Below are 27,840 nucleotides of genomic sequence, written 5' to 3'. Positions count from 1 at the left end.
CAGTATACACATTACATTTTCATATCTCTAGAGCCTCTATAGCTTATGTCCAGTAATTACTCTTTACTGCAAACTTTCATTAAATCATCAGTATAGGACAAAATGAACAGTTGATTACTCTATCAAATACGTGAAATCATGTTGTATGGCAGTCTGTGAAATGCCATTGCAGTAGTTTATGTAAAATTTAACAATTTGGTTCAAATATTGGAGTGACTGTGAAAAGTGAGTGATTGAGGTAGCAAGCCACAGGATTTAGTTTTGTTCTAATTGCATAGCATGCTGTGATAAGAAGTTAATTTTAAATTGTTGAATCAAATTGTTGCAAGTTTAAACTGTTGCAAGTATCTAAGCTGTTTCTTAAAGCAGAACAATTTTAAAAGTAAGTATTTTTTTATCTGACATATTTTGTATGATATTTAGACATTGTTTTATTTTCCATAATGAGGGCCTTTGTCTGAACAGAAGTGGGAATAGGAAGAAACTGGAAGTTTTGAGAGTCTTAGTTTTACTACAGTACATATTTCTACATCAGGTCACATTCTGTCTGATAACTATGTATTTTGATTTGTACTGCAACCAGTGTTCCCTGTAATTTTTCTTTGTTTTGGATAGACTACATACTTCTCTTAAGTATTACTAACATATCTTCAGTGAGTTTTAGTTCCCATAACTTGCAAAAACCATTTCTCTTTAATAGCTAATAAAGCATCTGTTTTATCTTTACTCTTGTCTTATATTTGGGCAAGGTGTTGTTAAAATTCAAGACCTGTTTCTTCTACATAGAACTATTCCTAAATAACTAATTTGAGAAAGGCATGTTGTTTTTGTTGCACAGTACCTTCCAAATTATTGTGTGACTGAGCCTATACACATATTAGAGGGTACTTTAACTGCTTTATAATTTCCATTGCAAAAGGTTCCATAATGCTGTATAATCCACACCACTCCTCCTTGACACTTTTCATAATTCATTTGTTGTACAAGGACAATGGTGTCCCAGTATCTTTCAACACAACAGTCAATTGCACATAAATTTTAACCTGCTGCATTTCATTTATCTGGTATGTTTTTCTAGGGAAATTATGAAAACTTGTTTTATTTTCTACCTGCTTAAGACATGCAACAGAAGCAACTTATGCACACAAACATTGTGTCACTTTTGCAGATGAATTTTCTCTTTTTTATGTTGTGTATGTTTACCTAGTACACATGAATTACTTTTGTCACTGATCTTTGTGTTTATGGTTTTCTCACCTCTTGCCAGAAGATGCAGTTTGCTTACCATGGCTGGGGTACAAGCTTTTCACTTTTTAAATGGTCCTGGAGCTTCAAATTGACCCGTGTTCCTTTGTTTCCCAATGCCATTATGTACAAGGATAATCTTTTGGAAATTTTAAATCCCTAATGTGAATACATCTTTATGACCAGAGTGTATGTTTATTTTGCATGGGAAAGTATGTTACATATCTTTTCCAAAAGTAATGAATTTGCAGTGACATCACACTACCTATGAAACACCAAGTAATGTGAAAATATAGTTCTAATGGATTTTACCACAACTTTATCTTAGTTGTGTTTGCTTATTTCATATAGTTTTAATATAATTTGACCATTTGTGAAACTAATGAAGGATTTTACATGGATTCTTAAACACTTACCAGATAGGAGGAAATAAAAAGAGAATGGGCTAAAAAAATAGTTTATCTGTGAAATATGCTGCCTCAAGTAACCATGAAAGATATTCTGATAGTTTTTCACCTTACCCTTAACAGCAGACTGACATCTTCATCTGATAGTCCAAAGCTGATGAGAGCAAATAAATAGATAACCAGTTTTTCATGTTTTAATGCCTTCTTGATAAATACCACCTTGTAAATGGTAACTGTATCAATACTCTTTACTGAATAGTGCTTTTTTATTTCAAAGAGTAAATGTCTTTTTAAATGTTATGCATTAATACCTTTGTGCAAAAAAAGATAAGGAATGCTGAGAATGAAGAACATTAATTTTTCATGTTAGACAAAATAACAACCATCAAAGAATTTGTTGAAAGATTCTCCTATAAATTTTTCTTCCATTGTAATGTTTACTTTTACATTGTTTTGTGATTTTTCTTAATTTTAATTTTACTTTTTCTCTGCAACAAATGATTAGAACTATTTTTAATGGAGGTGACAAACAACTTCAGATAAAAATATTTTTGCATTCTACCCAATATTTCAGCATTCACTGGGTCAGTGAATGTCACAGGCTAGAAAACTGATTTTAAATTATAGTAACTACAACAAAAAAAAATAATATAAAACTACAATAATATAATAAAACTTACAGTGAAGTGTGAGAGATTATTGTAAAACAGGTTAAAGTAACTGATAATAAAAGTAGGTGTTAAATAAATAAAGCTTACATGAGATAATAATAGTTTTGTAGGAGCCAGGCATTGTATTTTTTAATGGACGGGTTTTTGGATTGAATTAGAAGATATACTTTAAAGTTCATGTCAAGAAAGTTGTCAGTGATCTCTAATATTTTTATCCAATAAGATATATTGTTAATTATGCCATGTGCATTGATTTAATGTTCAGTGGTAGCTTCTTTGTTGTCAAAATCTGCAGTGTCAGGAATGTGTTCTTTGAAACAATCGCATGTTTGGATGACTGGATTTATGTACATAAGTAGCTAGACATTGTGTACTTATCATTTTGTAGACTGTTCTTCAGGATGCAGGATTTCTTTGAGCCATTTGTCTTTGTAAAGTTCTTTTTCAAAGCTGAATGAGTAAATATATCCTTCAATATTTTACTTGTTTTTATGTGATGTATATTTTCAAATCAGATCTTCTGATCACTTGATGAGAACAAGTTGTAAAATGCTTATCCATGGAGGGTATAATCCAGTGGTTCTCAACCTTTTCTGACTTGTGGCACATTACAACAATCTGAAAATGTTTGCGGCACACCTGGAAAGCCTTAACGATATTTTTAGGTACACGTTATACAGCAAGCATTAAAAGCCTTAGAATGAAAATCACAGCCAAAGTAAGCAATAATAATGTCATTGTGCATCATGTTTAGATAAACGTAACACAGAAGAGTTAACTTAAAAAGCCTTAGAACAAAAATCATGGCCAAAGCAAGCAATATTAATGTCATCTGCACATTGACATTACTATCGCTTGCTTTGGCCGTGAATGTTGTTCTTAGGCTTTTTAACGATTTTGTGGTATAGCAGAAAAATCAAAACTTTTTATTTTTACATATGTTTTCAATGTGCTGCTTGTGCCTGCTTCCAAGAGCAAATCAAATTAGGCTATACCATAGACAAACAAGCTTGCATTTCATCATCGACTGTAAGAAGCCTCTCTCTCTTTCTGGCTTTGATTTCAGTCAATACTGAAAATCAAATTTTGCAAAACCATGAAGATGCAAATGAAAGCAGAACTTCAACTGCTTTTGAACTGATTGCAGGATATGAATTTTTAATGGAGATCCAATACTCATCCAAGCTCTTTTCAGGAAACAATGACTGATAAAATTCATCGTTTTCTAAATCTTGTTGATTCAGAATGGATAGGTCACCCAGTTATATTCGTTGCCAGCAAGTGATGGGAAGTAACGTTTTAGTGCAGACTATAGGTCGCTTAATGTGTTCAAAATTTGAGGGACAATTTTCTTCTTTGACGAACATTCGTTAACAGAAGGAAAACAATCAAGGACTTCTTTCAAGATCTTATTTTTCTACAGCGTCACCTTTTCATTGAAGGTCTTCAGTTTGGACGTTGCAGTAATGTTTTCAGATGGTCCTTGGAGACTTAAGTTCAGAGAATTTAATTGGTCAAACAAGTCGGAGAGAAATTGAACCTTCAGCCACCAGATCTCATCATGAAAAGAAAACTCAAAACCTGCTTCCTCAACCTCCAAGAAAGAAATTACTTCAGTTTTTAGTTGGACAAGAAGCTTTAACACCTTTCCTTTCGAAAGCCATCTAACTTCAGTGTGATACAGTAGTTTTTTGTAGTCTGAATCAATCGCCTCACAGAGAAGAGAGAAAAGTTGATATTGAAGTGGCTGAGACTTGATGAAATTCACCACTTGAATAACTTGATTCATAACAGACTGCAAATCTTTTGGCAAAGATTTGGAGGCGAGCGCCTCTGTGAATAATGCAGTGAACAATCCTAATGTATGGATTTTGTTGGCACACCAGAGTGATGAATCCCTTCTTTTTCCATGCATTGAAGGACAGCCATTGGTGCAAATGCTGACACAGTTATTCCAGTGTAAATTGAAAAGCAAAATGTTTTCATTCACCAACTCGAAAATGTCTTGTTCTTTCGCTGTACTTTTTAAATCTTTGCAAAATAAGTATTTGTTTATGATCTTTCCATCTTTTATGAATTGAACAAAAGCCAGAACTTGAGCTTTTCCACTGATTCATCAACTTGAAGAGACCATAGCAGAGACAATTCATCTTCAGGCACTTTGAACTGTTCACAAACTTGATCCTTCAAATCTGAAGACAAGTCTACAATTCTGTGTGAAATTGTGTTATTGGACAGTGGAACTTGCTTAACCTTTTTGGCGGCATCCGTTTCAAGCATAGTTTCAATGATGATTGCTAATGCTGGTGCAATGACTGATTCGGCCTCCGTATGTGCTTTCTTGCATTTTGCCAACAATTGAGCAACCTTATAACTTGCAATCAATCCTTTTTCCGGCAGCTTCATGTAGTTCATAAGCTTCCTTGATTGTTCATGTTGTTGAGCCACAAGATTCTCGAAGTATTCTTTTGGTTTATCCTTCACAGCTGAACGTTTTGTTTCCAAGTGTCTCTTTAGTTTGCTAGGAACAAGTGCCTCATTTGATAAAGCTGCATTACAGAGTAGGCAGAATGGTAATTGAGAATGTTCCCATTCCAAAGTGATAAAACCGTATTCAATGTATTCATTTTTATACTTTCGTTTGATTTCTTGCTTTTGATTCAACACATTCTCCTTTGCAGCACCAGACTTGCTTAAATATTTTTCCATGGATATATGATAAAGCTAATTCATACACGATAAGCACGAAGTTCTGCAGTTGATATAAAATTCCTACCTACAACATAGTAGCTGTAGCTTACTGCAGAATGAGAACATGTTCCAGAAAACAGTTTGATGCATCATTTATGACATATGAAGCACTTGTTGCGCTACAATTAAACTAACAGTCGAACCGTTGCAGTCAAGAATGAAATTTATTCATTGTTCAATGTATTCATTTTTATACTTTCGTTTGATTTCTTGCTTTTGATTCAACACATTCTCCTTTGCAGCACCAGACTTGCTTAAATATTTTTCCATGGATATATGATAAAGCTAATTCATACACGATAAGCAGGAAGTTCTGCAGTTGATATAAAATTCCTACCTACAACATAGTAGCTGTAGCTTACTGCAGAATGAGAACATGTTCCAGAAAGCAGTTTGATGCATCATTTATGACGTATGAAGCACTTGTTGCACTACAATTAAACTAACAGTCGAACCGTTTCAGTCAAGAATGAAATTTAAGTATGAACTTCTCAGTGCTCGAGTTCAGGGAAAACCATCGAATGTTTTGGAATGTTTCAGAGAGTCTCTATAATAGCTTTTATTAACTGATGTGTTCGACTTGCTTGTAAAATCCCAAGAAAGTTGAATGTGTTTCAAAAACACTGTGGCACACCTGACAATCTCTTGCAGCACACAGGTTGAGAATGAGTGCTATAATCCATGGAACAGTGTTTTGATATGATTGTTCATTTTTTACAGTTTGTTGGACTTGCAAAATTGTGCAATATCTTAATAATGTAACTAAATGGATAACCATTGACAAGAGTGGTTTTTGAAGTTTCATTCTGGCTTGCATTTTATTGTCCATAGTGTTTCAGATTTTTCAATTTTGTTAACTTTACTGATAATGACACCCCACTTAATAGATGGTGGATGGCACCAAGAAAGATACAGATTTCCATACATTATGGATCTAAGTAAGTGTGGACTTTGTTGATGTATTTTTATTAAGTAATTCAACAAATTTCAGTAAAGAAAGGAATCCATGATATCATATACCAAAAATGTCTTCACAGTTTTGTTAAGGCAAGAGTAAGGTAGTATTTTTGAGTAATCAAGAAACAGAATCTAACAAAATTGTATATGAAGACTGAGAGTCTAAGAAGTGTTTAACATTTATGGTCTTTGGGAAATTAATATAGTTCAGAGGGTTTTGAATGAGATGGCCTTAGATTATCTTAAAAGTCTTGTGGGTATAGTTGTTTTAAAGTTCTTCAAAATATATTTTTCATGTTTTTCACACTTTCTTTGTATGGACTTTAAGTGTTTAATGACTAGATGTGTCCTTGAGATTTACATTAATCTTTTTTTTATGTAAATGGATGTTTTTATTAAAACAAAGCTCCACACTTGTCACTCACTTACAATTATGTAACCATTCTTTTTTTAATGCATTGGCAGCTAACCACTCATTTGTTGCTTGATAGGAGCTTGCATAATTTTGAAAGCTATTGAAAATTGTCAACATTATTTTTAAGTTTCTCAGTATTTTCTGTTGTAGGGCATGCTTTGGGAGATATTGATTTAGAAAAAATCAAAAGGAACAGGTGAAAGGTTAAATTGTGATTTATCCATGTTCTTATTGAAGTGAGATATATCTACATTGGAAGAAAAATATTTTTCTTGAAATCTTAATTTATACGAGCATTGTTAAAGAGATGAACACATCAAGAGTTATCTTAGTACATTGACCCAAAATAACATTATTAGGACCTTTAGAAATGATTGAAGTGCAGTTATTTGGAAGCTTTAGATGATCTACAGTTTTAATTCTAGCATTCAAATTATGTAATATTTTTCAGTCACATGTGCTAGTCTTAAATTTTTTCTAGTCTAATGTTACTTTTACATACACTTTTGATTTAATTTTATCAGTGATATGTATCCATTGATGGAGATTATATTTGTGACACTTCTCTAAGATATCTTGACTGAACTTAATTATGGTTGCATGCAAGGAGAATGCTATTTAACCCTTTCACCTTGAGTCCTTAGTCAAAGGCTATGTCATTGCATTTGTCAATTTGCATTCAAAATGTTTTTGAACTACTGTTTTATGAATTAATATCAATAAATTTGGGATAAAATTGTACATCGTAATTCACGTTTTAATATCATATATGAGTAAATTTCTTGATTTAAAAGTAAATATTAAAATAACACATCTAAATATAGTTTTATTATAATGTTTAGTGAATCACGTGGTACATTGAATGTAGCGCTGTTTAAAATTAGATGTTTGTAATGTCAGAATACTAAGTCTTTATAGTTTTATACAAATTACAAACTCAAACTATTAATATTATCAAGCTAAAATATAAACATAGAACCTCCTATTTTTTATTTTGCTGAGATATGGCTTATGTACTGAATCATACATGGTGACTCATTTAACTCTTTCCTTTTTTTTAAACTGTCCTTTGTATATACACTTCAAACAGTAGCATGTGAATAGCTAATTAAGAGCTTAGAATATTCCCAGAGTGGTTTTTCTGCCATTTTAATCTTTTAAAGTAATAGTGTTCTTTCAGCCAAAAATTTCAATAAGGTAGGGTACATATTTAGTTTGCTTAAAGTTTCATATTGTATTAACTATAAATAAATTTTAGTTACTAAGGTTAATAAATTATAGTGGAATTGTATGATATCAGTGTAGTTACTTGTAATTCTTTGTTTATTGAACTGTATATATAAAACCTAAAAAAATTGATGTACTTCACATTTGACATTCTAAAAGGCTTAACAATCTATGTCCAGCAGCAACCGAGTTCAGAGATCATAGCTAAAAGAGAATTGTTTGCTTTACTACTTTATTTATTGTTCTATATTTTAAGAAAAATAAGTTTAAAAACTGAATTATTAATAGTAATAATATATATAATATTTTATAATTGAAATGTGGTTGTATATTACAAAATACTAATCCACTAAAACACAGCCAAGATAAGTCACTTTCTAAAGACTAAAGGTCAGTTTTATATTACTGGATATAGTGACATTATTGAATCTGCACCTTATGTAATGTTAGCTAGGCACAACTGGAAGGTAACATAATAAAAAAAATAATATATAATGTTATATGAGACTCAAGCTACTTAAACTAAACATTTGTATTTTCATGTTATGTAGTCATTATAACTCATAAAAAGCATAATTTATATTTAATTCATATTTTTTTTATATTCATGAGTTGGGAAGTGACAGACCCCACATAGATTATAGAAAATAACATAAAATATGAAGTGTTACTGAAAACAAATGTTTGAAATGTATTTAGGAAGTTTCAGATATTATGTAAATAATACTTGATATTTTTAAGATGAAGAATATTTTTAATTATAACATGAAATCAGTTTGTACTCAGCCTAGTAATGAAACAGACTGTATTTACACAAAGAAATCTTTAGTAAAAATATTTCATTAAAAAAAATCATATTTTTGTTATACAAACTACATGTAACAATTAGTAGAAGTATACCAAATTTGTTAAGATACACATGCTGTATCAAAAGTTAGTGCAAATACTTAACGTGTAAATGTAGACAGACTCGTGTATATTATACCAAGTCTGTTGAAAAAGGGTTAAAAGCATGTTTTGGTAATAGCTAGAGCTACTGTTATTAAGGATCCAATGTGGAAGATATACTAGTTGTTATACTGAAAGGTACTAGTTTATGGCATGTCCATTTATGTAAGAGATTATTATATGTTGTAATTTTTTTGAGTTTGCTGTTGGTTAACATTTGAACCACTGAGAAAAAGCTCATTGACAGTGATAAACATTTTATTATCTTCTAAAGTTTTTGATGCTGATTGGAAGATGAAAACCATTTTCAATGAAGATGTCAAACAACTTCAGGTTAAAGTTGTTTCATTCTACCTAATGTGTTAGTGTACACTTTTTTCAATAATTTATGAGTGTCATGAGTTACAAAACATTTTAAATTATGGTAATAAAAAAGAATGTAAAATTACACCAACATAATAGAACACAGCATAGTGAAATGTTCTAGAAGTACTGTTGAATGATTAGAGTCACTGATAATAAAAGTAAATGTTACAAAATAAATAAATTTTACAAGAAATAATAAGTTTTTTTAGGAACCAGGCATAGTATATATTAATGGAAGGGTGTTTGGATTGCATCAGAAGAGATTTCTTAAATCTCCTGTCAGAAAGTTGTCAAAAATCTTTAAAATTTTGGTGTGACAAGGTTTTTTGTCAATTATGTCATTTGTATTGATGTAATGTTCAACAGTGGGTTCTTTGTTCTTTGAAATGATATTGTATTGGGTGACTGAATTCACTTACTTCAGTAGCTAAACACTGTGTATATGCCATTCCATATATGATGTTTTTAAGCATGCAGCACTTTTCTAAGCCATTAATTAGTCTTTGCAAAGCACTTTTTGAATTGCATGGGTTGTTATTGAAGGCTGAATGAGTAGCTATATCTTTCAGTTTTTACTGGGTTCTTCTATAATGTGGATATTCAAACTTGTTCTAATTGCTTGACAAGAAGTCATACACTGTCCTATTACACTGCTTTAGTCTTGTATTTTGGTTACAACAATTTAAAGTCCGTTTAGTGACCCATGATGCTAACAGATAGACTCTTGAAAAAGGCATAAGCTAACATGTCAGGTATGATTAAAAAAACTTCCAAAGATGTTTGACATTTTCATTGAAGAGGGTTTCCATTTTTCAGTCATTACTGAAAATATCAACAAATAATTTAAAACATTAGAACACTTTAAAAGCATAACCAATTTTCAAATTACTTAAAATTGTTTTGTGTTGTGTTTTTTTTAAATAGGAACTTGAGAAAATAATTCAGCGAGATTTTTTTCCTGACCTTAGTAAGTTGAGAGCTCAAAATGAATATCTGGAAGCATTAGAAAAGAATGATATTGTGAAACTACGAGAACTGGTTGCAAAATACTGTCCTCGCACTGGAGTTAGTAGACCTGGAACTGCATTAAGTGCTAGTTGTAAGTGTTATTGTATTGTTTGTAAACATTTTTGTGCTTCAATAGCAGATAATCTAAATGTTTTGTTAAGAATTTTAATATTTCCTCTCTCTCTTTTTTTTTTTTTTTTGTAAGAACACTAATCAGTAATAGATGTTCCTATCCTGAAGGATGCTGTGGCTTTTGCCATTATTTACCCACTATTTTTTCTTGGATGTGTTTATTTTCCTTTTTTTTATTTTGAAATAATGTTGAAAGACTCTTCTTAACTATCTCTTTCACTCTTTTTTTGGCTACACGAGTTCTGTGGATTTTTATTTTGTTCTCTAGTGTGGTTGATTAGACAGCTAAGTAAAATATTGAATAATTCAGGCTTTTGTTACCTTTTAAGATTTGGAGAAGCTTCAGTTGTCTTGAATATATGTATATATATTCTTTTTATTCTTTCCTGCTTTGTCTATTTAATAATTTATATATTTTTACTCTTTAAAGCTTTGTGTGCTTTATTAATTAGATTTTGATTTTTATCATCAGCTTTTGAATGAAATTCTGCTGTGGTACATTACCTATGACACATCTAGCTCCTTTTATTCAATTCTACTAAACTAACACTTCTTGTTTGGGAGTACTCATGTTCAGACATTTTTTCTTTTAGTACTCTTTGTGTGAATCATGACTTTAATAATTTAATTGCTGAAATGTACTTTCTTCATTTTTTTTCCTTTACATTGAAGAAATCTTAAGTTAATTTCCCAGTCTTTATTTTTTTTTCTCATACCCTCATACTTTACAAGAAACACTTTTGTTTGATTTATGTATTTCTGCAATGAATTCTGAGATTCACATTTCTACTTCAGGTGTTATACCTCTTGCACTATTTTCAAAGGCCTCAGTTGGGAAAGAACAGTTGTTGAATTTCTCTGCTATTATCCACTGTGAGATTGATTATTATATGGGTAGGTCTGTAATCCTCCTGCACAAGCCCAACCTGTTCAGGCCAGTGAAGATTTGATGGTCATTTTACACCACTGTATTTTGTAGTGTTTCTCCCTTTTCCTTCTGCAGAATCAGCTTTGCCTAATATGGCTTTTTTTTTTATATGATTTCTCAAGTATATTTTATCAATTTCCCTTATTTTTTATGATTCCTTAATATCTCCATGTTGGTTTGTTTTCTGTTTTCAGCTCTTGCTTTTACACATGGTACCTTTTTTCTTTTCATCCCCATGACTTGGGATCCTGCTATTATCCTGCATTTTTCCAAGGTGGTATAAAGTTTTCTGTCTCTGCAGGCTGTTGCAAATTTGCATAATCTTTCTCCATGCTTTTATTCTGGGCTGTTTGTTATCCTTATACCAGACCTGATACTGGTGGCCTGTACTAGGTTTGTTGTGCATCATTCTAATTTTGAATCTGGTTTATTGATGAAGAAGAGGAATGTCCCAAATGTTCTTTTGCTTGTCCCAATATTTTATCACTTTGCAACACTCTCTTCTGTTTGTTCTTCATGGAGTGGTTTTCTGTTTTGAACCACTGCCCTTTGGACTTGCTTCAGCTCATTATAGATACCTCCTCCAGTGGCACAGTGGAATGCCTGCAGACTCACAATGCTAAAAGTTGGGTTTTGATACATATTGTGGGCAGAGCACAGATAACTCATTGTGTAGTTTTTTCTTTACTTCAAATACAGGAACTCAACCCTGTATATTTTGTCAGCCATTCAGAGCATTTGTTTGTCTTATACTTGCTCTGAGGTTGCACTCTTTTATTCTTTGGTCTACTGGCTACTGTTTGCTTTTCTAAAACAGAAATCTGCCTGTTTCCCTTATCAGATGTTCCAGGTGATTATAATGAGCTGTTAAACAAGTTGGAGAAGGTTTTACTGCATTCTGTCTAATATCTTGTCCATTTGAGTGTTGTTTTTCCTACACACATCTCAGTTGGACCCATTCTTTTCCTCTTTGACTTTGGTTTTCAGTTCAGTTACATCTTGAGAAGTTCTTTTGCTTTCGGGAATTTAATCTTCCATGGTAACATTAGCCTCTTAGGTCAGTTGCTTTTGTAGGTTTTTCAATACCAATAGAACTTCTCATTCTTTGTTCTCTCTTACTAATCTTCCTCCTATCCTTGTATTTGATCAGCATTGGTGGTTAGATATGACTCTGACATCAGCAGGTATCTTGCTTTCCTCATCCTCATCTGGTTTTTCACATTCCATGGATGCATACACTGGGGATGGAGGACGTGGATTGATCAACTGGAAGATTCAGGTTTCTAATTTCTGCCCAAGAGGTCTTATCTTATTAGTGTCCTGGAGCTTCTCACTGTAGGCCCTGTTTCATTTAATTACTTCCATCAGGCTAGAGATAATTTGGTTATGATCTATTCTGACTTTTCTTCAGTGGTTGCTTATCTCTATCACTAAAGTGGCACCCGTTTTCCATCCTCCTGTATTCATACATTTTTGGGCCCACACTTTTGATATTCCTGTCATGTTCCAGATGCTTTTGTTCTTGTCATAGATTGGATTCCTGTCCAGACATTATTAATGTGATGGAGTGGTCTCTTGTCCTTTTGTTTTCAAGTGGCTTTGAATTTTCAGGATATTTTTCATATTGAGGCTTTTTTCTATATTCCTTAACCACAAATTGCCTTGGTTTTTGGTCTCTGGTTTGTCTTGTTATGGCTGTCAGTATTTTTTACCCAGAATTGAACCTACATATTTGTCTATACTACATTTATGCAGCTTCACCAGCTCCTTTTTCCTCCTCCTCCATTACCTTTTCCTCTGTTTTCATCCCTTCTTTGCCAACTTTAGTCACTGGTTTTCCTTTGGTCACTGGTGAAGTAATTTAGCATTTCCTAACAGTTTAACCTCTTTTCTGGCTTGTTTCATTTTGCATTTCCTAGATAGAAGTTTCTAAACACAAATGGGATTTTTTCATTGCTAGTTTCTGGGTCAACACACCATTTTTCATTCATGTGGATTTCCTTTTTGTAATTTTAAATCTGTGTTCTTCTGTCTGCTTGATCTTGGATTTTTGAATGGCCCTATCTTGCACCTTTAATTTTTCTTAATCCCACGAGTATTTTTCTCTTCTACACTTTATTTGCAGGTGTGTTGCTTCCAGATTTGTCAACTGCTTAGGCAAACTGCCCTTCCAGATGGGTATATTAATGTGGTCCTGCACTGCCTCACTTTGCCTACATTAAAACCACTTTCCCATTGTCTTTTGTTTCATATTACTTTGTCTTCATTTTTCCTCCTGTTTGCCTGTAGACATCAGTGGTACGTTTATTTGCTGTCAATGTTTCACTTATTCTCAATCATTTTACATGTTTTCTCCTTTCTGTGGATTGATTTTCTTGCTTCACACTTTGGTTGCTCACGATGATAACTCCTTCATTTAGCCTTTTTTCCCACTTCACACATTTATCCTTGTTCTGGTCCAGATAGATTTCTATGTCCTGTACATGCTCTTCTCATTTATACTGCCTGCATGACTTCCTTCTGTGGTGTTCATTCATGCCTCTATCTTCCTTAGCAACCATTTTCTGTTCATGTACTTTCTTCTTCCTCTTCCTGCACCAATTGGATTAGATGCTTCAATTGATTGGCTTTTTTCCTGTTTATCTTCCTCCTGTACTCTGTTATGAATGACTTTACCCAATTTCATATTTTACCTTTATATTGGCTTTTCATCTTCATCCTTTGGAGATTCTTTTTCAATTGAGTGCATGAACTACCCATGATACATTTGTCTTTCACTATTTGTATTGGATCATAGCTTTCTCTCTCTTTGGATTATCATTTTCTGTCTGTAGTCATTCTTGAATATCAGAATATAGTGTGACTTTGACTGCATAAGTTTTATATTTTTTCAAATTTTTCTTTTCAGGGGCCTTTTTCTCTATTATGAATGTTCATGCTTTGGATCCTGCTGTGTGGTGATTGATGTCTGACCAGCTATTATTCAAATATTCAAATCCACTCTGTCAAGCCATGTTGAATTGCATATTATAATTCCATAGCCATCCAATGCACAGTGCAGAGATGCCATGTTGCACAAGATTGCTTGTAGGTTTATCTTTGTGATAGAACTGCTTCATAAGTGTCCATCCCAGACCACACTAACCCATGAATAAAGCAGAAGGAGGACAGCTGCCCATCCCTGCCATGCCGTATATTGAATAAATCAGTATGGATTGCTTTTACAAATAAGGTTTTGTGGTCATCCATTGGACTGTTTCACATGTTATTTTTTTGGACTCTCCACTGCATTTTATCCCCCTTTTCTTCTAGTGGAGTTTGAGAGTTCTTACTTCTTTCCATTTCCAAGCTACTGGGGTGGTATATCATGGAGGCATTCTCCTGAATGAGCTAATGAGAAACAATAATTAAACAAAACCATTCAGTTGGGAGTAGTGTGGTGGTTTTCTGCATGTATAGATTAGTGATATATTCCAATATGAAACATAAAAACAAATGGAAATGAGATGTCGAAATTGCAGTTCAACCATTCAATTAGGATCCTTCATCCTACCCCAATATAGATATTGGTTCTCAGTGGCTGAGTTTTAGATTTAGAGTAACAACAATCAGCATATGTCCTCACACATGTTATAGATGTTTGTATTCTGCCCTCATTTATATTCCATCAGTGTTATTGATCATAGTGGAGTGACTGCAGATTGTTATGGTTCTTTTTCTTGCACTATCCCTTTATATTTTATATTCTGAGGATGTTAATGTACCTTGGGTGTTTACTATCAGTTTCACATTTGATGAAGATGGTTTTAATTATGTTGACGTTTTTTGATACCAGATGTCAGGTTCCCAGATTGATTGATCTACAAGTTTATTATATTCATGTGTTTTCATTCATAATTTGGTGGGTAGTGCCTCATGGTTTCATGAACTTGAGGTGAAAATAATATGATCCTTTTTCCTATCACTGTCAAATGGCTGAGTTTTGGATTGTGGCATGGGTTTTTGATGTAATTGACTTGCCATGTACGGCCGTTTGTGTCCTAGGCACTTCACACTCAGGAGCACATTATTTTCATCTTACTCACTTTTATAATTTGTGGGATAGAGTTTTGTAAATATTGCATGGTTCGGATCACTTTCAGGCAGTAGTTCTCTCCCACTTGGATATGCATCTCTGTTTTCTGCCAATATGTGTGACATCTTTCTACAACAAGAAGAGTATATCTTTTTCCAAAATGGTGCAGTTTTCTCCATGTCAGATCATCAGATCTGATTGTCTTATCTTAGGGAGTGTCCTTCAGATGCTTTCAAAGTATGCTTCTTTTTTTCACTTTCATTGGTTCCTCCATCTATTCAATGTGAGGTGAGATTCTAGCTATTTATGTGAGTAGAGTTAATATACTGTATTAGAAGTTTTAATTTTCCTACATTGAAAATTTATTTCTGATAGGTACGTGCCATTGCTTACACTTACTATTCTTCCTCCCCATTGAAAACTGGTGCTTCTATCTTCTGCCAAAATTCAAAGTGATAGTTTGGTATAACTGCATGGAGGAAGACACATACATAATGAGAATGTCATAATCTTATTGGTGGAGGGTTGATGCATGATGATTTACATGAAAGAGACAGTGGAATCAGTCAATGGAGGGAGTTATAAGGCTTGTTGCACATGTAAAAATTTTTTTTTGCATATAGAGGACAGCACTAAATGAGAATGGTTATTGATGCAAGGGTAGATAATTACTTATTATAAGTGTATTTTCAGTGTAAAAAAATTACAACTTTGAATAAAAAGTTGTTTGTTAATAGTTAAACAACAATTTGTTTGTGTTTATTTTTAAATTGTTATACAGTTGCATAATGTTTGTTTTGTATATATTAGAATAGATTGTTTTATCTTCTTCAGGTTAAGTAAAATCTATGGAATTTCAAAGATTTCTTAAAGCTAAACCCTAATGATAATATTTTGATAAATATGCAATGATTGAAGCTTTATATGATGTATTAAATACATGAATTTTATTAATTAGGATATACTGCAAAATTGATGAAAATGAAAATAGAATTAAGAAAAAAATGATGTAAATTTAAAACAATTAACAACATCTTTGGTACGCATAAAAGTTAATGTTTTTCTTGTTTAGTTAACTCTCCAAATACATTTGAGACACCTCGAGAAACTCCATCAAAGGAAGGCTGGCAATCTTTCAGTGAAAAGACTGACCATATAGATACAGAATCAGCTAATAACCCAGTGAAATCTGAAAAAGGTAGGTCTTTGCTAACTGCTTTAACCCTTTCTTGCAACTTGTTGACATAAATTCATAAAATAGTAGTTCAGTAAAATTTTGAATGCAAGTCAACAATGTGAAGATATGGTTTTTGACCCATAACCTGTCATGAAAGGGTTAATGTGTGTGTAGTATGTATGTGAAAAACTTCTGTACCCTGAGATTTATATTCAGCTGCACTTAGCAGAGCTGGATAAAATACAATGAACCATCATATGTATCTGTAGATGTTAATTATATCCTTGGTTACCCAACTAAGGATTTCACACAGGAGCATAAAATGGCATTTCAGTGCTTCCTCTTGTTTGCAAAGAGAGATTAGCTGAATGTGAAAACTTCTTACCTTGAATGTACCAGAAACATCTAAATGATATCTGTTTTCTTTGGATGGTATTCCACAGATGAACTTCTTTGCACTAAAGGCTTAGACATGAAAAAAATTTGAATATGTAAATTATTACATAACATAATGGGTTTGAGATTTACATATCTAAGGAAAATATGAAATAGGAACTTCAGTTTAAGTGTATTTCATTGACAATTTATTATGTTGTTAATTTAAACATATTTCATTGTAATGTGTTTTTAACTGTTTAATGACAACCAAATTGAAAGCTTGCTAATTCTCGAGTAAGCATTGTATATTTAACAATTAAATATAATTGCAGTTTAAGTTATGGCATACAAAAACTGAAGTGACATATGTACACAATTGTGGTTTTAAGTATCTAATAGAGTAATTAAGAAAAATGCTTAAAAACTTTAGGTATGCCAGTCATCCAGATGGCTCTCTGTGATATCTATTTCATTTACTAGCCCTAACAAGCTCTATGATTTCACTCTTATTTGTTGTATGCTGTGAAAAATGAATAATTTGTGGGAAAAAGAAAGTTGTCTTTTTTTAGATAATGCATTCTTATGGTTTTTTTAATAAGTGAAAAATAAATCATAGTAATACCAAAGCTTTCATACTTGTTTTTCTGTTTTTTGCACTTGGTGGCTTTTTTGTTATATGAATTAACTTCTAAGCTTTTATAAAAGAATCTCTGTTAGGTTAATTCACTTTTATCAACTTTGTGTGTTATCTCTAATTTATACTTAGAGAAACATCAGTCACTTGATCAGTTCCTCTCCAAGTACACAAGTGAAGATAATGCTTCCTTTGAGGTGATTATGGAAGAAGCTTCAAGACGACACCAGCAGAGGTTTCCTTGGCTTTATCAAGATGAAACACGAGAAAACTACAAAATGGAATCTGCTCTTGCTCTTCCTTCAATTCAGCAACAAGCTATAGAGAATGGTCGACCATCCACATTGACTACATGGGAATATAAGAACAGAAACTCTCTGATGTATATTCCTGATGGTAAGTTAAACAATCACAGTTTATTTTTTATTTTTATTTTTTTTTATTTTTTACATATGAATAGGGAAAGGAGCAGGATTTTCCTCTGTCAAAAGCAATGAATTACAATGAAACCCCAATACAGGTATTAGCCATTTTCTGTAGAATTCATAACATTTACACAGCATGTGATTTTGCAGTTTAGTCATAAGTCTAGTTTGTTCTCAGACTTGGTTGTTCAAAACATAATGCCTATAGCTTTCAGATACACATTATTGAACACAAGAATAATTACTCAATAAAATACAATGTTCAAATGTTACTATAATTTGTCACTTTAAGTCAACTATAAAAAAGGCTGAAAAAGATCTAACTGCTTAATTCATATGAATATGACCATCACAAGCAAACATTTTGATAACTACAGCTTTACAATGGAAAAAGCAAGGGAAAACTGGAAAAAGATTTCTTCTGTTTATAATTGTCATTCAGCCATGCAAAGCTGATTAGATGTCAAACTCAAAAGACAGTAAGGGTTTCTTTACTGATATCAGTAAAGTTAGAATTTCATATTTTATGTTCTTGCTTGTTTTTCTGAGGTTGGAAATTGTAGAAATGTATTATTCAAGTTATAAAAATCTGAAGTGGAGAGTTTGGGGCTCAGATATATAATGCATAAGACAGAAAATGAAAATTGAAATTTTTAAAAATATTTTCTTTTGACATTAAGGAAGTAAAACTTAGATAATATAAAACACTTGAGTAATAAACTACATTTTGAAGTCAAGTTTATTGATATATATTGATCATAATCTTTAAATGAAATTTTAATGTAACTCTAAAAGTTGTGAAGTTCTTTATTTATAGAATTAATGTGTCTATTGATTCCTTTGTTCATTGTATGTTCTCATGTTTATGATTGCTGTATCATAGAGTAATGCTTTTCAATTGTGATTAATAACTGAAGCAACACCTTTGGACCATGTGGCTGCTGTAAACAGCAGAGAACATGCTACTGATATATTTGTAATATCTGTCAAAAATGTGTAGGTTTCTTAAGTAATGAGATGTATTAGTTACTTGATATTATTTAAGATCATATATGTATATGAAATATTAAGTGTAATTGACTACCATTAAATTAGAAATTGTGCTGTACAAGTATTGCATAGTGTTTATTCTTTTAGTGTACTCAGTTTTTGAGGAATAGTTTCTGTCTTATCAAGATCTGCCCCCAGTGGCTCAGTGGTATGTCTGCGGACTTGCACGCTAAAATCTGGGTTTTTTGGGCAGAGCACAGATAGCCCATTGTGTAGCTTTGTGCTTAATTCAAAACAACAACTTATCAAGATCTGAAAGAATAATGATGAGAGCCAAAGCTGATAAAAGACAGTAGTAAATGCTTTATTGTAATTTTCAAACATTTCTAAGAAAAGAAGTTTGCAAATACCATTGTTCAAATAATTCTTTAAGGCTTAGATAAAAACTTCCATTGCATGATTTGTCCATTACTGTATTATAAGTGTGTGTGTGTGTGTATATATATATATAAAAGCAGGAATGAAAGTTTCCCACTCATGTTGAATATCCATCTTTCATGATGATTTTATAAAAGAATATTAACTAGAAGCTGCAAAATATTTATTGAAATGAGCTACAATACACTATTTTACATGTCCTATTTGATAACCTGGTATCTTGACAGTAGTCCTGTAGCAGTTTCCATGCTAAAAGGCTCTGTTATGAGGTTTCGTATCCAATGTACACCATTTCTACTTGCATGCTTTCCATAATTTATCTAATGTATGAGGATTATGGTTTACCAGCAGCTGTTTTAAGAGTTTAGTCACATAGAAATGTGTAACTACCATGTCCAGTCACTTAAGCAGAATGTCTTCATATGAAATTGTATGAATACACATTAATTGTCCAGCTGCTTGAGTTACCCAACGGTTGATAAAATATGTTGGGTAAACAACTTATGCCACTTTTACAGATTGATATCCTTTTTAATCATGTTTTACACTGTTACCTACGTCACCTGGGAATCTTTTGCTATTGACTTTATTTTCATGGAGTTTCTGTTTTTGGTAGCATAACACTACCCATGAAATTCCTAATATTGTCAAACTTTAGTTTGGTTATGCCATTTCCACCACAATTTTATTTCAAATGATTTGCATATCCAGAATTGTTTTAATGTAATGTATTCAACTGTTTTCCTTGTAAATGTACACATGTGTGTCTGAAATTGGAAACATCAGAAACTAATTGTTTGCAATAGTGTGTCTTTCAGTGTTTGTCTCTCTAAACTTTATTTAATAATCTCAAGAAGTTTTCTGTTTAATTTACATTTTTGGTTTAGGTGCTGAGTTAACTGCAGAAGAGAGGCTACAGCAAGAGAAACAGCAGGAAGTTGTCTACACAAACACTCACTTTAAACAAGCTCCATTCAATGAAAGAACAAACCAAGCAGCAATAGCTGAAGCAGCTTCACTTCAAGCCAAGACAAAAGAAGGAAAAGTTGGAATTGATGGAAAAGAACTACAACCTTTGGATTCTCCAAAAGTGAATGGCTATAGTTTTGTGGTAACTCCTTCTCCAGCACCAGGTGAATGATTTAAGTTTTGGTTTTGTTTTCTAACTCAATGCAAAAATCAAATTTACAGCTTTTTTTTTTTCAAGAATTGTTAGGAAACGAATGCATAAAAAAGTAACAATTCCAATAAGGTACCTTACTCCCACTCGCATACATAACTATTCTTGATCAGTGCTGCTCTCTATTTAGAAAAAAATTAAAAAATAAAAAATACATACAACAAACCTTTCACTTCCATGCTCCTGTTGTTTTTCATGATGGTTTAACTGATTCTTACATGCAAATTGTCACACGACAAACCTACACTAATAGAAGTGTCATGCACCCCTGTGACTCCTCCTATGTTATTCTACCTAACTGTTACTTCTCATTTGATTGTTTTCTGTTTGTTCTCTTCTCCCACCTTTTTTTTTTAGATATTTCATATGAAATAGAAATATTTTTCTTTTGTTATCTATTTTATTTTCATAGTTGTAAGCGATAACTTACCTTTATTATTGATATTTTTGATTTTCATAAAAGTTTTTGTTTCCACTTTGAGAGTGCAATAATTTACTTCCAGCACAATTTCACAGGTTGTGGAAGGTGATACTCCACTGAGAAATTGTTGACTTGAATTAGTTTGGTGGGTGATTGTTGCATGAGTTGTGCCTTGGGTTTGGGGTCTCACACATTTGAATATGGTCTGCAGATTTTGGACAGAAAAACTATTATACTGTTATAGATTTTGCATATTTTTTAATATTGATATTATCATTTATAGTTATTTGGGTTCAATAATACAAGTTAGATTTGTAAATACTTATTGTAAAGTTAGGGTTTTAAGTTATTGCTTAATGATATTCTTTGAACTACTATGTCACATTTGGCTTGTATGTAATTCATCTTACTATGAAATTGTAAATTATGTTAACTATATTATTTTATTTAAAATTAGTGGTGTATTCTTGAAGTTCTGTGATCAATTTGTCCTGCTTCAATCACTTCTTGGTTCTTTCCCATTTTACTGTTATCTTTTATCACACTGGTGGGCAGTTTCTTCTGGATGGAGAATGCCCAAGGTGGACATTTATTATTTTTATACCCACTTTACTATTTTTTTATCCTTTTTTGATGCTAACTTAGATTTGTTCGCTATGGGGTTGGTACCACTTTCATGCTTTGCTCTTCAAAGTTGTTTCAGATATATTTTTTGTCAGGTGATTAGAGTTTTACTCAACTTCAGCATGATAGGAAATTGTACTTACACCACAACTTGTTTCTCTGGCTTCTGTTACCTCATACCAAACTGGAGTTGACACAACATATTCAACTCTTCTCACTCGGTTAGATTTTTCAATTGGAGAAGTCTTTTTCCATTAACTATGTGACAGTCTTGTCTTTTGGAGGTGTCTTTGTTGGGGTTTGTCGTTCTCTTACTGAATTTTGTGAAACTTACAGTTATTCCCATTACTGTTAACTATCTTACTGCTAAAGAGGTTCTATCACTTTGGAATGTGGATTCCATGTAAGTACTTATCTTCTTGGGCGAAGTTCATAAGCAGGCTCTTTAGAAAGGGATGCATGAATTATAATGGAATTATAATAGGATTTCTCTGGATTCTACTTGTAACTTTCCTCCTCCCCTCTTTGACAATATGCATTGGTGGGTGAACACAGTCCCAGTTCATCAGGTTTACTAATTCATCCCCCATATCTGGATCGGTTTTTCTTTTTTGACACTTGACACCAAGGTGGAGGTGGCATGGGTCAATCAACATGAGGCTTTGGGACAATGGTATATAGCTGAAAAGTATTGCCGTTCTGACATTCCAATGTGCTTTGGTTCACTTTCTTTTAGTATTAGGATTTAACTTATCATGATCCATTTCAACAATTCAGAAATGATGGCTTACCAAGGGGATATTCATTCAAGTTCTCTTTGTGTTTGACCTTGGATATCTCTTTTGGGCCAACATACTAAATGTGTTTTAGGTATTTTAAGACTTGTGAATTGTGTTTCAAGTCCTAAAATGCACTATCTCACTGAGTGGTCTCTTGATGATCAAACATTTCTGGTGGCTCTGGCCCTAGAGGGGTACTGTTCAGTGAATTGCATTTTCTTCTCTCCTTGATTTCAAGTAACTCTTGTTTTTGGTTTCCAGCTTCTCATCCATTTGGCTCAGCTGTTGGTTGGTTCAGACAGGACTGGGACTATTTTATACCTTTATTTTTCTCATCTTCTTATCTATTATCTTTCCCAGATGATTTTGTTCATCCATGACACACTGTGTCAGGTCTTTCTGACTGCTTCTTCTTGGCCAGCACTGATGTGATTTTCTTTGTTGCTTCAGCTTGATCTGTTCTTTTTGTTCTGGATCAATTTTTCCTAACCTGCATTTTGGTGGCTTGTGTAGAATGTTTTTTCTTTTTTCCTTCCATTTTCCACCTTTATCTTCATTTGGATTTGGATAGCATTCTATGTCCTATACAAACTCTTGATTGTTTCTTTTTGTAAAATTGCTTTTTAGCTTTCTGTTTTGTGAAATTGTGTTGGTGATTTTGTGAGAAATTTCTTTGAAAAAAATAGAAAGCTAAAAAGCAATCTTACAAAAAGAGACATTAATTCCATTAAAAACCTAAAAGAAGACAAAAACTCTTGATTGCTTCCTTGCCTTCAAGGTTTCTTTCTGTTGGTTCTCTTTCCTACATTTCCTGTCACCTCTTCTCTGTTTGTTACTTTTCTCTTTCCTCCATTGCCCATTGGATTTGGCTTTTGAATTGATTGGTATTTTCTTTCATGTATACATCTTCCCATAATTAATTTGTTGTGTCTTTGCTCCAATCTTGCACCTCTTACCTACATCTCATCCCTATCATACCTTGGAGGTACTTCTACTGAGCACTGGGACTACATCTCTCATGTTCATTTTCCATTATTTCCTTCATGTTGGTGTTTCTTCCTCGTTGGGTATCATTTTACAACTTTCATCATCCTTCACTCTTTTCTGACTGGATAATTTATCTTTTTTATATATCTCTCATTTTTCATGGGCATGTCAAATATTTTTTTTTCTTTATAGATTCCATTCTGTGATGAGTGGTGCCTGTTTAGTTATACTTAACTAGTCTAATCTGCACTGTAAGGTCATGTTGACTTAGCAATTATAATTTTTCATGACCACTAAATGCACACTGTTGAGATGAGGTGTTCCACAAGATTGTTCATAGGTTATTACTGGCAAAATATTTACTTCATAAATATGCTTGATCCAGACAGTACTAGTTCATGGACTTCATAGGTAAAGTTGAAGGGGATTGCTGCCCATCAATACTATTCTATATATTGAATAAACTGGCTTTGGTCTGTTTTTTAAAATAGCATTTCATACTCATCCATTGCACCTTCTGTGGTGTAATTGTTCCTTCAGACTCTCAACTGTGTTTTTCTCACCCTGTTTCTTCCAGTGGAATACAAGAGTCCTTACCTCTTTCCAGTTTCAAGTTGCTGGGGTAATGAACCATGGAGGTAACTTCCTGAATAAGAAATGTATAATATACATAATAAAGACTCCTTTCTTTCATTAGAGAGTGGAGCTGTAGTGTTTTGCTGTTGTAGATGATGAAACATTCTTCAAGTAGCTGCTCCACCTCTGTATGGGTTTGTTTGAAGGTATGTTGTAGCTTTGGAGTGAGCTGCCATAATGATTGTAATCCCTCATTCTACTCTTGCATGAAAGTTTGTTCCTAGTAGTTAAGTTATGGATTTAGAGCTTAACCATTCAACATTGTATCTCCACACATGTACAGGGTGTTTGGAAAGTCACTGTGCACTTATATATTTATTAACAGACAAATCTACATAGTGACTTTCTGAACACCCTGCAGTATGATTGGGAGCCCTCATTTTACCCCTGCATGGATGTTAGTTCTTTGTGGTTAAGTTTTGGATTTACAGCTGATTCAATCCCCATATGTCCTTGCATATGTCGTGCAATTTGGATTTCTTCCTTCTACCCCTGCATGGATGTCAGTTCCCTCCAGTTGAATTTTGGATATAGAGCTTAACTAGATATAATGTACTTAAACATGTTATGTGCTGGTATAAATGCAGTTTTCTTCTTTAGTTGGGCTCACTCATTCTATCCTGCATGGAAGTAAGTTCCCAGAAGTGTATTTTTTGGATTTAGAGATTCACCAGTCAACATAAATCCTCACACATCTGGTTTCAGGTATATTATATTTCAATGTGCTCAGATGTTCCTTGTTGAAAGATTGGTGGTGAGATTTCTCCCCCAGGTTGGCTGAATTTGAGATGAAGATGGTAAAATTCTCTTTCCCTCTTCCACATGAAAGTTGATTCCTAGTGGTCAAGTTTTGGATTTATTTGACTTGCTGTATATGATCTATCATGCCCTGGCTACTATATACCTTGGAGCACATTCCTTAATTTATCCACATTCCATTCATAATGGAGATTGAAATTGTTATATGTTGTGGATGAGATTACTGTCCATCTCTTGTTCTGTCATTAAGATGTGCTTCTCACACTTTTTCCACATTTGCACAAAGAGTATATTTGGTACAGAAGTGATGGAGTCTCTTACATATAATTCTTTTATTAGATGGTTCCTTCATTAGGACATTCTAGAACAAGTTTGAAGGATGCTTCTACTTTCTCCATCACACCAGTCCTTGTACTTATTCATTGTGGGATTTTAGCAATGTGTGCGAGTGGAATTAAGGTACCTTGTTGGAAGCTATAATTTTCTGATAATAAAATTATATCTGACAGGTACTTCCTTCCACTCACATATCCAGTCTTTCTCCCCATTGTCAACAGGTGCTCAAGTTTCTATTTAACTTCAGAACGAGTCAGGTAGGAGAGCATAGAGGGAGTCACATAGGTTTGTGGTGATTCTATTGATGCAGGTTTGTAGCATGATAGTTTGCATGTGAGAATTAGTTAAATCCTGAGAAATGATGAATGGATGGGACTGAACGGATTGCAGTATGTGAAAAACATTTGCTAATAGAGGGCAGCACTGAATGAGTACAGTGAGTACAGGAATGATATAACTTAATATAATGATTAATATAGCTGTTGTGACCATACAACATTAAGCTTGAACTGACTTGTTTAAAGAATTGGAGACATGTTAGACACATTTAGAAGAATAGTAATTCTGATGGTCAAGTTATATTTAAAATTGGTGAAGAACTACAAATGGCTCGATACAACACAGATAGTTTTGCTGTTTCTGGTTTATTGATGTATCTAAATTACATCAGCAAGAAGCACCATTCCATTTTTAATATGCAACTTGAAACTGTCTTAGGTCAAATGTAAAAATAAATAAATGTCTTACAGTAAAACAAGTACCTCGGCAATATAAGGCAAAAACATACTTTTTTTTTTTCTCTTTCCACTGTTTTACAGTACAAAAGCAGTGACTTTTGAAACTGTATGAATATTACCCTACATCTACACTTCTACAAAATTTCACTTGTTTGTTAAAAACAAAATAAAACAGGTAATGCATCTACTGTAAATTTCTATAATTTGTATTAAACTATTTATTGATGTTTTATAAGAACCATTCCTTTAAAAAATATAAAGAAAATGTGCCAGGTAGGATTGAACCTGCACAAGGCTATACCACATTTTTGTTTAAAGAGAATGTTTCTAAACTTGGACCTCACTTGATGTATAATGTGGTTTTGTTTGAAGAGAAAATAAAAAATTTGCATCTTTGAAAAAAGTGGGCATAAGCAGCAACACTTGAAATATACCATTGGATAATCTAGTGTTTGACAGGCAACAGCCAAAACCAGAGGCATTTAATGCACAGTTCACCTAACACTGTATGTAATAAGTGTATCAAAAAAGAACTGATATTGATAATAAAACTGTTGTTGATGTTAAACAAAACCAACGAAGTTATCAAAAAAGATTGAGGACATATAAAGTGGAGTTATCAAACAAAATAAAGTTAGAAGAAACAATTTGTACAACCTTAGATCACACTAAAGCAAATAGGTACAATTTTAAAAGGTGTGTAGGCTAAAGTTGCCTCAGTTGTTTTTTTCTTACTTGATTTGTGCATCTTATGTCTCTATTTTATAGAGACTGACCTTTTTATAACTTTGAATTTTTTTCCACTGTGACTCTTTGCATCAAAGATACTTTACATGGCTTATATACACATATACACACTAAAAAAAAAGGACAAAAACTAGAGTTTTGTGAACTTCAGAAGTTGAGTGTGTTATTATTACGTTTGTCATAGTTTTTCAGTAATGCCTAAGCTTATTTAAAAATTGTAAAAATATAATAGTGAATTAAGCTTTCTTAAGAATGGACAAATATTTCTCCCACTTTTTAATACTAACATTTTCTTAATTTTAAAAGTTCTCAATACCTAATATTTGTGCTTCACTTCTTCACTAGAGAATTTCTCTGGGAAAAAATGAAGTTGTATAGCTCTGTAAATTTAGGGTTGGTATAATACTACTGTAAGAAGATTCTAGAATGACAAATGACTTCTCTTAGTTGAAAAATACCTTAGTTAGGACTATGAAAATCAAATCAATCAAAAATGGAATTAAATATTCAGTGTACAGAACAGGAAATTTGTTGCACAAAATGTGAAGCACAAACATTGGGTGTTGAGATTTTAGACTCTATAACAAAGTTCATCATCATATTTAAATGTCCAGCATAATACAGTTATGAATGATTAACCTTGTAGTTTCATGCACATCAAGGATAAGGTGAATTTTTGATGTATGTGAACAGGTACTCACAACTCATTGCACAAATCACTTTCTATTTTGTTCTCTCATAACAATATCCTTAAAAATAATTTTTTGTTGTTGTTTTATGAGTATCTAATGTTTCTTTTAGGACTTCCTGCTCATCATTTTTACTTTTAAAATTTAATGATTGTGTTTCATCCACAAAACTATTTAATTTTAAAATTATCATTTTTGATATGTTTTTAAAATTTTGGGTAATTAGAAATAAATAAAAGATTTTAAAAATACAAGATAATTTACCTAGGATAGATAAAACTTGAATAAAAATAATAATTATATATTTCTAAATTCAAACTAAAAAGAGTAATGTTTTTATTTTATTATTTCTTGTTTTACATTAGATGTTTGGAATAGTTTGCAATGTCTCCGACACATAAATTGATAATAAAACAAAAGGACCATCTAAATACCAAAATGTTAGTAGTTAGTCTTAGACTAATAAAAGTGCAATGGTTCAGGTTGCAACAAAATGTAGTGTTAAATAAATGAAAAAAGAAAGTATCAAAAGTAATTAAACCAATAAAATTCTTGGGAATATATTAGAAACAAATGAACAAGTTTAAAAAATATTATGTTCAAACCTCACAAGACTATAAGGAAAATATTTCATTTGAAGAAACATTTATTTAGTAAGGAAAAAAAAACAACTTAAGTTTAAATACATTCAAGCTTTAAATGTTTCTTAATTAAGGTTAAAAGTTTAAAATATAAACAAATGTGACATTATAGGTTTGAAATTACTGTTGATG

General features: G+C 32.5%; 1 protein-coding gene across 1 annotated transcript in view; it reads left to right on the top strand.

Moving 5' to 3' along the window:
• The window catches only part of Es2 (ess-2 splicing factor homolog), a 40,908-nt gene that overhangs the window by 1,151 nt on the left and 11,917 nt on the right, over positions 1–27,840 (top strand). Inside the window, exons 2-5 of the mRNA XM_076489949.1 lie at positions 9,912–10,086; positions 16,203–16,328; positions 17,452–17,715; positions 20,060–20,305. Coding sequence (XP_076346064.1) covers positions 9,912–10,086; positions 16,203–16,328; positions 17,452–17,715; positions 20,060–20,305 — 811 coding nt within the window. The remainder of the gene's footprint in view (positions 1–9,911; positions 10,087–16,202; positions 16,329–17,451; positions 17,716–20,059; positions 20,306–27,840) is intronic.

Source organism: Tachypleus tridentatus, chromosome 2 (assembly GCF_004210375.1).
Source record: "Tachypleus tridentatus isolate NWPU-2018 chromosome 2, ASM421037v1, whole genome shotgun sequence".
Taxonomy (NCBI): Eukaryota; Metazoa; Arthropoda; class Merostomata; order Xiphosura; family Limulidae; genus Tachypleus; species Tachypleus tridentatus.
This window is presented reverse-complemented; position numbering and strand designations above follow the sequence as displayed.